The 11879-nt window shown below is 51.7% G+C and overlaps 1 protein-coding gene across 1 annotated transcript; it reads left to right on the top strand.

The window, feature by feature from the left end:
* The first annotated feature begins 1895 nt into the window (after positions 1-1895).
* Positions 1896-9352, top strand: TAT (tyrosine aminotransferase). The gene is made up of 11 exons (XM_035894378.1): positions 1896-2151; positions 2327-2431; positions 3236-3303; positions 3652-3810; positions 3985-4123; positions 4642-4694; positions 5059-5211; positions 6132-6260; positions 6700-6783; positions 8339-8437; positions 9209-9352. Exons 1-11 carry the CDS (start codon positions 1917-1919, stop codon positions 9350-9352), a joined length of 1368 nt encoding a protein of 455 aa, XP_035750271.1. The 5' UTR covers positions 1896-1916.
* The last annotated feature ends 2527 nt before the right edge of the window (positions 9353-11879 follow it).

Genomic DNA, 11879 nt, shown 5'->3' with positions numbered 1-11879 from the left:
CCCCAGAAAGAGTTAATATGCAGGCATGTTCCAGGTGTTTGAAGTGAACTAAGTTGCAATGGGGAGGAGAGGGCATTTTTGGGTGGGGAGAGCAGCCCTCTCTGTGGGCCAATGGCTAAACGATTCAGTCCCAACGCCCAATTTTGGGGCTTATTTCATGGGCAAGAATTTGCAGGAATTTCTTCTCAAGGGGATTTGTCCTGGATGAAGAGTAGGGACTGGACTCCCAAGCCTGCTGGTGTCTCCTTCTGTGTGCTGTAGGAGGTAAAGTACTCTGCTCTGGTACTGTGCTTCTTTCAGGGGGAGAAATGGGGAGATCTTCCCCATCTGCCTACACTGAAGGCATCCATTGTGCCTGTGTCTGCAGCTCCCCTTTGCATGAGAACCATGTTGCAGGGTGATGGGAAGGCTCTGCTGGGATAGATTCAGCACTGTGCATTTGGGACTCAGCCCTGTTGTTGAATGGAGATACAGGGCTCATTTTTTATGCAGCCCTGCTGCATGTTTCTTCAGCTGCCTTTGATTTGGTAGAAAGGAGACACAGAAGGTATTGGCAGCAGAGAAGCTGAAGTCTTGCTTTGTCATCCTGTTAGATCAGCCTGAATTGCTGTAAACAGGCTAATGAGGCACTGCTGGCAGACTAATTGCAGCAGTGTGGGGCATCTCTAAGTGCAAACTTCACTGAAGCAGTGAGAAATTTGTTCAGCTGGCAAATCCTGCCCGAACCAGGTAACGCTACAGCCCTTCCAGCTCAGTCTCTGCAGCAAGGAAGGGGAGGCTGTGTTGTGACTCACTGCGAGCATGGGGCTAAGTAGCTACCATCAGGAAAGGGCCACTGTTTGCTGAATTGCCTTTCAGTGGAGCAGAGAAATAGGGCAGTACAAACAACATAAGCAGTTTATGGCAGGATTACAAGGTAGCATACCAGTCCCAGCAAGCATGGGCTTGGTGGCTCAGGACGTCTCTGCCTGCCCTGTGCCCCGTCCCTAACCTTCTGCAGGTGGAAAGCCCTGAGTCAGCAGCAGTTTGTAAGTAAGGTTTTTGCTGGCTGGGTCTGGCTTATGCTCTGGGTATACATGCTGGGGTGTGTGAGGCACTTCTGTGTGCATTTTGGGGCCTGGAATGCAGCTGTTCCTCTGCTGTGGCTTGCTTGTTACCCAGCCTTGTCCAGGAATACAGGCCCTTCACTTCAGGCAGTGCCACCTCCCTGATTTCCCTTGGCCATACCAGTCTTGCTCCATTTTCTAAGCACTGCCTTTTGATCTAGGGTCTCTGGGCTGGGCTGTTGCTCCCTCTTGCTCTGCTGACAGAGGCAAGTGTCTGTAACCTATACCCTGCCACTGCCCAATGCATCCTGATAATGTTGGACCAGAACTACCTTTTTGGCATCTGAGATTTGATTTAAACAGTGCTGCGTTTCTTTCTGCAGACTGGAGGGACGTTCTGGGTGTGAACACACATAGTGGGCCAATCCTTGCGGTTGCAGCTTGACATGTGCAAGCTGATAGCTGGGGGTGGAGGGGAGTGACCTGACCCTTCTGTCAGTGGAACACTGAGTAGGCAGTCAAGCAGTGACTACAACACGCTGGTAACTCTTGGCTGCTGGCTTTAGCAGGGCCTGCTCCTCCTCAGCACAGCAAGTACATGCCAGGCAGTGGTGCAGCTAGCACAGAGAGTTGCCTTTACCTTACCCACTGCGTTGTGCTCTCACTTATGTGCGGGGTTTCATTCCATCTTGGCCCCAAATACAGCCCTACTTGCTGATGCTGACTGAGTTGTCCACAGGCAGTAGGGAGGGTCTAGACCTTTCAGAAGCTTTACTTTTTACATGGGCTGTGTCCCCACATGGGCAGATCCCTTGTTTGGCATGTGTTAACTAAGCCCAGGAAATCCACTTCATACTGACAGCTCTCAGGATGGACTCATACCTGATCCAAGTGAATGGCCATGGAGATCATGCCCCTGTGCTGGATGTCCATCTCAAGACCAGTGGGAACAGCGTATCGCTGGGGAAGGTGAAGGGCCGGAAGCCAAGATGGGCTGTCAGGGCTTCTGAAATGTCAAAGAGGACTTTCAATCCTGTCCGAGCCATCGTAGACAGCATGAAAGTGGAGCCCAACCCAAAGAAAGCTATGATCTCCTTGTCCTTAGGTGAGCACAGTGCTGTGGCTGAAGCCTCTGGGCAGTGGGGTCAACTGTGTGGCTGGCAGATTGCAGGGCTCTGAAGCACAAAGCTTGTGCGAATACCCAGGGATAAGCCAGACAACCACACAGCTCTCTGCCTGCCACAGATCAGTGAGAACTTTACTTTTCAATCTTTGAAAAGGAGACCCAACGGTCTTTGGAAACCTTCCCACAAATGATGAGGTCACACGGGCTATGAAGGAGGTTCTGGATTCAGGACATTACAACGGTTATGCTCCATCTGTTGGTAAGTTGCAAAGCTCTTCCTTTGAGAACAGGATGAAGGCATATGCCAGATGCTACCCCACAGCTGGAGCCCACAGACATCTTTCCAGTAGCACCCTGCAGCTGCCCTCACCAAGTGAGCACACAAGCACATGTATCCCCCTGATACACTTGAATGCCCTTCCCTGCATGATTTGTCTGAGGCCCAGAGCCTCCTGCAGAAGCTGTGTTTTTTCTCCCAGCCATTAGAGCAGGCAGGGTTTCAGGTACCCCGAAGGGCTCAGGGCTGTCTCTCCCTGCCGTGGGCTGCAGTCAAGTTCTTTTCTGACCTGCCTTGACCAGAAGTCCCCTTGGGCTCCCTGACTTCACAGACAACATGAGCCTTGTTTGCAGTTAGTGCAAGAAGCATGCACATAGCATAGACCATGCTTGCCTCACAGGACGCTCCATGTGGTGACAGGGAGGGCTGCCCCTGTGCCATCACTAAACCGTGAAGGCTATGTAATAGCTCGTGGACTCCTGCTGGGTCAGAGCACCTCCCCGGCTGCCCTCCACCCTGCTCCTGTCAGTTCTGTGTCCAGGCCATTCTGCGGCCGGAGCCTGCCTCCCTGCCCAGGGTCTGTCCCTGCTCAGCCTGCCTGGCCCAGCCTCGGGGCTGACCCTGCCACTCTGGGACAGTGTCACTAACAAATGGGCAAATGGGCTTCCCCCAGCTGGGCTGAAGCTGTGAGTCTTGTACTGGCAAGAAAATGGAAACGGTCTGTAAAAAAAAAAAAAAAAAAAAAAAATAAAATCTCCTTTTGATGTTCGTCTCCTCTTTCCCCAGGCTACCAGTCCTGCCGGGAAGCAGTGGCCGCATACTACAGCTGCCCGGAGGCACCGCTGGAGGCCCAGGTACTGGTGCCAGCAGAGGCCCTCCCGCTGTGGTGCAGGCAGGGTGCTGCTGTTCTGGCCTAGGCCACGGCGTGGGGGCCCTGCCCCAGCTCTCGCTCCCCTGCCCAGCTGTGGGGCTGAGGCGAGCCCATGGCCTGTCCCACAGCGGCTCCTGCTGCTCTCCCCCTGCCCAGGCAGAGGCTGAGCTCTCCAGCTGCTGGAGGTTTCCTGCTTTCAGTCGGGCTCTGGACTTGCCTTTTTGGCTGAGAAGCTCTCGCCTGGCAGAGCCTGGGCATTATGTCACTCCTATGTGGCTAGGGCTCCTCAGCGTGGCTGTGCTTTCCGCTGACTCCTGTGTGCTTTCTGCAGGACGTCATCTTAACAAGTGGCTGCAGCCAGGCCATAGAGCTTGCCTTGGCCGTGCTGGCCAACCCAGGCCAGAATATCCTGGTGCCACGGCCCGGCTTCTCCCTCTACAAGACTCTGGCATTGTCTATGGGGATTGAGGTCAAACTCTATAACCTCTTGGTAAGTGGGGTAGGCCTGGAATGGGCAGCCCTGACATTTTGGCCCCTCAGGAAGACCCTGGTCCTGCGTGGGAAGTGGGTGAAGATGACCTGAGCAACCCTGGGCACCCTGTCACACCTCACCCTGTGTGGCAAATCCAGGTCTTCTTACTTTCCCTTCTTTTCACTTCACTAGCCAGAGAAGGCCTGGGAAATTGATTTGAAGCACTTGGAGTCTCTGGTGGATGAGAAGACAGCTTGCCTCATTGTGAACAACCCGTCGAACCCCTGTGGCTCTGTGTTCAGCAAGAGCCACCTCCAGAAGATCCTGGCAGGTGAGCCTCCCTATGTGTATCTGGGGCATGGTTGCAGTCCAGGGGTTTCCCACATTGCCCATGTCTTGATCACTGCAGCACCATAGCCCAGGGCTTTGCTTCTTTCCTCATGACGGACTCCAGTGCAGGAAGCAGGGCTTGGTCAGCGGGAAGGTGTTGCCTTGTCTGGGCAAGAACGTGCAGATTGTGTGTCTTGCTCTTCCTCAAACACTGCTCACTTCTCTGCTCCGGCTCTGCAGAGGGAGAGTGTTCACAGGGAACCCTACACTTCCCGAGCACTGGCCTGTCAGTGGGAGGCTGTGCTGTCTGCCCCCACAGGTGAGAGCAGAACTAGGCTCAGCCAAGGCAGGGATCTCCAGTGCTTGGGTTCTCTGAATGAACCCTCTGTAGGAGGAAGGTAGGGACCCTCTGCCTGGGACAGAACTTCCCTCTGAGCCCTGCCAGGCCCTGCAGCAAAGGGCAAGTCTGTTCCCATGGAGGAGGCAGGGTGGCCAGGCTGAATGACCTCTCTCCCACAGTGGCATCAAGACAGTGCGTGCCCATCCTTGCTGATGAGATTTATGGAGACATGGTGAGTGTCAGCTGCAGTCCTTTGCACCCCCATGCTGCCAGTCTTTTCTGAGGCATTTGCCCTTTGCCCATGGCAGCCAGGTCTCCAAAGGTGAGCAACAGCTCCACTCCCTTATACTGTGCCTGGAGCTCCCAACCCTCTGGTGTGCAGTCCTGGGAGTACTGCTCTTGTCCAGCTCCTTTCCTCTTCCCAAACGGCTCGCTTTCAGATGAGTGCACTTACCATGTTCATACCTTGAAGCTGGGAGCTTTCACCATCAATTTCGCATCACTTCCCTGCCTCCCTTCTCCTTGTGCCTCATGCACACCCCCATAGTTCTCACAATAAGAGGTAGGGACAGCCCTAACACAGCCTTCTGTCACAGGTGTTTGCTGACTGCAAATATGAACCCATTGCAACTCTCAGCACCAATGTGCCAATCTTGTCCTGTGGTGGCTTGGCAAAGCGGTGGCTAGTCCCTGGCTGGCGGATGGGCTGGATTCTAATTCATGACAGGAGAGACATCTTTGGTAATGAGGTGAGAACTGCTGAGTGTTGCTGTCACAACAGACCTGCAGTGTCTTCAGTATGTGGATCGCCAGGGGTTTAACTGATTACAGGCATGTACTGCTCTCTTGCTTTCATGTGGGTGTTACCCAATTGCTTACATGCTTTTCTGCACCTCTAGGTTTTTCATGTTCCCTCCTTACTCCATCTGCTCCCATACATGGCCTTCTACCCACATCTACACTGTAACACACTCCTCGTCTCTGCTGCTCCTTCATATATGCCTTTGTCCTTTCTGTGTGCTTTAATGCCTTCTCTTCTCAAATAGCTCCAGTGTGCGCTGAAGGTATTGCATGGCTTATCTAGCATGTGGAGTCCATGTGTGGTCTCTAGGTGTTCTTACATGGTTTCTCTTAAAAGTAAGTACAAAGCACATTGCAGCACTGCCAGTGCCTTATCTGGCTATTTGTTCATCTGTGTTACAAGAACAACCATCTATTGTAGTGACTTTTCCACCTAGGGGGCTTTCTGCAGAGGAAGAGGGAGAAGAGAGGACCAACTGAGTGAGCAGAAGAGCTAATGCTGGTGGTCCCTACCTGGCTTTGAAAGTGTGGATTGTGGGCCCAAACCTAAGGGAAATGCAAAGTGGTATTTGGAACAGCTCTGGCTTTATTTGTATTAGTTATATTCCAGCCTGGTTTGAGTCAGATTGGGGAAACTCCAAAGGTTGTCTCTGTTGGCACTACAATCTGCAACTGAGGAACAGAGAATGGCACTGTAAATAGTCTGCAAATACCTGGCATATAGTCAAGCAAATGTTCTTTAGTACTCTGTATGCTCACTGAAGAGAGTGGTGTGAATAGCTATAGAAATACAGAGTAGGCCTTGGTGCTATCCCTTTCCTTCAGAGAAGACAGTCTGAGCTGCAAGTATCACCATATCTTTTTTCAGATCAGGGATGGCCTTCTAAGACTGAGTCAAAGGATCCTAGGACCCTGTACAATCGTCCAAGGAGCGCTGGAACATATCTTGCACCGAACGCCCCCTGAGTTCTACCACAACACCCTCAGCATCCTCAAGGTAAACAGGCTGTAATAGGTCAGCACAGTTTCTTCATGGATTGTTTGGAGGGAGTCCTATCTCTCTAGCTCATTATCCCTCCCTACCCCACTTCAAGGTGCCATTCTGTCTGTGACTAGGAGAGCCCAACAAATCCAATTCCAGCAGGAGACATGGTAACTGGGGCAGAAACACTGGCTGTGATAAGTTTCAGGCAGCCCAGCTCTGCAGCTAAAGCTGGTGACCCAGGGGCTGGGATGTTTGGCACTGACTTGCTGAGCTCAGCTCAGTCACACCTGTTGTACTCAAGGCCATGATCACCCACGATGTTTGCATTCGTTGTCCCTTTGTTTGCAGTGGGCAAACCTGTTTATAGTCCTGGCCCAGAGCTTGGCTTCCATCTGCTGCGCTGCTTCCTGGAATTTCACCTGTTTTGAAATTTCTCCTTTCTCCTTTTCAGTCCAATGCTGACCTTTGTTATGCCGCCTTATCAGCTATCCCTGGCCTCCAGCCTGTCCGGCCTGCTGGAGCCATGTACCTCATGGTAAGTGAGGAGGGTGAGATGCCATTTCCAGATCATCAACACTCACATTATGTCTCCTTGCCAGTGCTTGCCAATGATTTCAGATGGGTGCTTGGTGCCAGGTCTCCATTACCACACATTTTTACGTTGCCCTGTGCAGCATACCAAGCCCTTGGTGACTTCAGAAGGCTGGAATATGTTGCTCAGCTCTCACAGAGCGGAGGCTGGTACATTTCACCCACTTGCTCCTGCACAGAACTCAATGACTTGCACTTTGCAAAACAATGTTGTTTTCCTGGATTTGAAGCCTGCTGGCAATGGGAAGCCCCTACACCCCAAGTCAGATTATCGTACCTCCTGTTGAACATATAGCCTTCTTCCTACTAGCACGTCTGTCTTCTGCCTATGCTGTTGCCTCTTTTTCTGCCTCTTTCCATACCTGGTTTGTTTTTTCTTTAACTTTTTATGATGTGGCAAAATTTATTTTTTTCATCTCAGCAAACTCAGTTGGGACATTGAAGTCTCTTAAGTTGAAAACATTTTGGATTTTGTTGTTGTTGTCTCATAGCGTCTCCTGTTTTTCATCAGCTTTTAAAAATGTGGACCCAAAACTGAAGAATACTGCAATATCAGTCTCACTCATGTTTTATAGATTAAGCCTTTATCAGTTGACCCTGTTTGCAGTCTTACCCATTCTGTTTATTCTCTTTGTGTAGCAGCACAGCTCTAAGATTCTTTCACACCTACAGTATCTGAACATTTATTTCAAATTAAATCATCTGGTAAAATTTTTCTTCTATTGGCTTTTTCAGAACTCCTCTTACCTGGTTTTCTTAAGAATATTTTCATGAAATGTTTAAAACAATCTTTGGTTGTAAACAAATGGCCAGGATACCACTGTTCTTCTGTGATAAAGGGACAGCCTCCTTATTTCCAAATACAAAACAGAAATATTTATTGAACATTTCAGCATTTCTGTGTCATTTTACCAACTATATCATCCCACAAGGATTTATTTTGTTCATGATATTCTAGACCTTGCTATCTATGTTTCTTTTTTTTAAAACCAAAACACTAGTTTGTCTTTTTCTTACCATATGGATTTCTTGCATGACAGAATTATTAATGCATAGTGACTAGAGTTCTCTCCCAAGCTCTCTTTCGATACCTTTTTTTATTCCTTTTCAGTTCTAATCGGTTACTGTGTCTTTGCTATCAGTTTTTTTACTAATGTTGTCCTTAACTGAAATTCTGGCTTTAGGTAGAATCATAGAATCATTTAGGTTAGAAAAGACCTTTAAGATCATAAAGTCCAACTGTTAACTTAGCACTGCCAAGTCCACCACTAAACCATGTCCCACCTAAACAAGGTAGTTAATGAATACTTCTCAAAGAAGCCCCAGAGTTCATTTATGTTTCTGTTTGTGTCTTACATTCCAGTCAGCCCAAATCATGAGCAAAAATTGAGGTCAGACAGCTGCACTTGATGGGGAAGTTGTTGGGCCATGTGGGTAAGCAGGGACACTTCAGATAGTTGTAGTGCCCTTGGTTGCCACGTTACATCCCTCTGCTGCAGGTTGAGATTGAGATGGAGCATTTCCCTGAGTTTGAAAATGATGTGGAGTTCACTGAGCGACTCATCTCGGAGCAGTCTGTGTTCTGCTTGCCAGCCACGGTAAGCCTAACACTGAAAGCCCCAGGGATCTGTGGGGCCAAAGCACGGGGAGAGAAGCAACAGGGGTTTCCAGCCCTGAGCTCTGGGGTCATGTTGGGAGTTGTGTGTGCTGTGTCCATGGTCTGTAATGGTGCGTATGTGCTGGCTGTGAGCTCCAAAGTGCAGTGTGTAGGGATGGGGGCTGGCAGTCTCTGGCTCACTAGCAGCCCTCAGTGAGGCTGCCAGGATCTTTGCAGCTCCAGGCTTGCTCTGTATTTCTCAAGTTGGCAGAGCTATATCCCTGAAACCCTATGTACCCCCCACTTCCTGGCTGAAGCTGCTCCCTTAGAGGCCTGGGACTGCTACCACCTATGTTCCTTTCTCTGCCCTGTTTCACATCCCCCACCCCTGTAGGCACAGGGATGGACTACAGGCTGAGAGCATCTGTGCCTACCTCCTTGAAGCTCCACTTCCAGCACTGAATATGGATGGGGCCTTGGATACTCTCCAGCCCTCTCCTTCCCTAGCTCCATCCTGCTTAGCCCATATGAGTCCATACGAGTCCTTTGGCCTGTCACCCTCACAGTATCATGTCTACACAGATGGAGATGAGAGATCTGCTTGGAACAGAAAAAAACAGTCTAAGGGCGCAAGAGCCCAGCCCTGCTGTCCTCCAGTCTGTCCTTCACTGACCATTTTCACTCACTGACACAGCACATGGCCCCAGGGCAGGGCTCTGAAACTATGGCACTATCCCAGGTAATCTGCCAGCTTCATCCTTTCTCATTTCAGTGCTTTGAGTACCCAAACTTCTTCCGTGTGGTGATCACCGTGCCTGAGGAGATGATCTTGGAGGCCTGCAGTCGCATTCAGGAATTCTGTGAGATGCACTACCAGGGTGCTGAGGGGGCCCAGGATCTGGAGTGTGACAAGTAGCCACAGCTGCCTCTGCCAGGCTAGACCTTGTGTGAGGTGGCAGGCAGGGCTGTTTCCAGCCAGCCCCACATCCCCCTGCCTGCAAGCAGCTGCTGTCCTGCCACTTCACTTTTTGTGCTCCACAGACCCCTCAGCACTATGGGAAGAAGCAGCCCCTTCTCTCTCTTCCTCCACTGCAGCTTGCACACCCCCTGGCACCCAGTGCCTGTGGTCTCCATATACTCTGCATTTGCACCCTGTGTTGGTCTGAGGTGCCTGTGAACCAGTGGCAGGCAGGGCCATGTGGCTGCTCCTGTGCCAGGCCCCATGGCTCCAGCCCCACGGCTCAGGCCCCACATGGCCAGTAGCTCCTGTGCTGGCTCCACTTGCCCTTGGGGAAAGGAGAAGGCTGCTGTCCCAGAGGACAAGAGAAAAGTACCCACCTCTCGCTTACCTGTGTTACCTTAGGAGGCCAGAGCTCTTTATACCAAGCCCTTTGTGTGACAAAGGGAGTAAGTTATTGTGACTTTTTTTTTGTATTAATAAACATTCTGACATGCCAGTCTCTGCACTGTCCTCCTGTTGTGCCAGGTCTGGCTTGGCCGTTGTGTGGGTCACCCTTGCTGGGCCAGTGGCTCTGCAGTGCCCAGGCCTGCCCCTGCAGTGCAGCTGGCTGTCCAGCTGTCCCTGTCACCAGCAGGGATGTGGGAGAATGCCTCAGACCCTCAAAGGCCCTGGAGCCAGCCGTGCTGGTGCCTAAGTGTTCAAGGCCAGGGCAGCTGGGCATTTCTTGCTGCAGCATTGAAAAAGGGGGTAACGCCCCATGAAACACTTGTACTGTATGGGGTGTTCATGATGTGCCAGCAGTGCCAGCATTAACTGATTGCTGAATATGTCAGGTCCATAAAGTAATAAGGAACCGGTGGCCTGGTATCTGTTTCATGGAAACATGTGATCCATGGCTGTGTGGTCAAGAGGAGATAATGCTCACTGGACTGCATGTTCTGGTGAGCTGTGCAGGGGTTTGCAGAGCCCTTTCTGAAACTGGCAGAGGGGTGACTTGTGGTGTGCCTTGCGGCATCACCTACAGCTCTGTTCACCTGTCCTCCTGCAGAATTGGGATCCACGGGTCAACCATGCCTCCCCAACAACAGGAAAAGTGAGCTAGCTCTAGATTATACACTGCAGCATTTGGCCAGGAGTGCTGAGAGAGCCAGAGGCATATACATACCTCATAAAATCTTAAGGTATTTAGATTTCTCAAGGCCACATCCTCTATTGCTATCTTTTGCAAACATAACACTGCCTTTTGACCACACTTAGGTCTTCCCTGCTGCAATAGCAAACCAGTACTAAATCACAAATGTGCTGGTATCATTTTTCAAGCATTCTACTCACAGATACTTTGCGTCACAGTGTGGCTGTAGCCTAGAGCACCATGCCAGCCATACCAACTGGCCTAAGCTGGTGTTTGGAGGTGCTTTGTGCCAAAGAAAGCCCCTTCAGCACTGAGACCAAGGAAGAAGCCAAGACACAGGTCTGGAGCTGCTCTTCCTTCGATGCTCAGACAAGGTCTGCAGTGCTTTGGTAGAACTCCCTCAGTGCCTTCATGGCTGATCCACCGCCATCCTCCCTGTCTTAGCTGGGGAGCACCAGCTGTATGCCCTGCAGCAGGCTTGCAGTGTGCTGCGCTTCTGCTCTTCTCTGCACTGTCTGGACTGGCCACCCTGAGGAGGAGGGTGACCCGTCCCAGACACAGGGACCCGGGCAGTGAGGCAAACTCGTGCTTAGTGCTTTCCTTGGGAAAGGAAGGAGCTTCTTGGCTCTTGGGCAAATGAAGGTGAAATGCACAAGTCCTCAGCTTTCAAAGGGGCTGGCAGCAGGGCCCAGCCTAGCAGGGCAAACTGGCACTGCAGGCAGATTGGGCCAAATCACACCTGCCAGCAGTGAGGCCATCAGCTCCCCCAGGTGCCTCAGAAACCTGGATGCAGCCTGGCCTCTGGCCCTGGCCTCGCCCACTCCCTCCTCCAGCAGCCCCGACTGCCTCCGATGGGGCTGCAGCCTGGAACAGTCCCCGAGTGTCTTCCTGCCGTGGGGCCATGGCTCTCGGCCATGAGAGCCCGTCTGAATCGGCCTGCTCTTCACCAGCACGTAGCCACCCTGGACACCCGCTGTGGGAGGCAGTGGTCTGCCCTGAGCCAGACCCAGGACGCTTGCAGCGTGGCAGTCTGGGGATGACGAGGGAGGCCCTGGCAAAGCAAGGCCCAGCCTGCCAGGGAGCTCAGGTGAGGCTTGAGCGTCGCTTGGGAGGGGGAGAGGGAGGAGGAGGACCCCAGGGGAAGGTGTCTGTGTATTCTGCTTTGTATACAAGGGCTGGCACATAACCTCATTATCCCAGGCTGTGCAGGCCTGTCAGAGGCCAGATGAGCTGACCTGCCCTGGTGGTGCTACCCATGAGGGCTGGAGGAAGGAAATACTTGGCACATGGCAAAGGGAGGCACAGATAGGGTTCCACAAGGAGGAGAAGTGGTCAGGGAGAGCCTGTGGA

This window comes from Egretta garzetta, unplaced genomic scaffold (assembly GCF_000687185.1).
Source record: "Egretta garzetta isolate BGI_Z169 unplaced genomic scaffold, ASM68718v1 scaffold590, whole genome shotgun sequence".
NCBI classification, from domain to species: Eukaryota; Metazoa; Chordata; class Aves; order Pelecaniformes; family Ardeidae; genus Egretta; species Egretta garzetta.
Note: the sequence above shows the minus strand (reverse complement) of the source record. Positions and strands in the feature narration are given on the sequence as shown.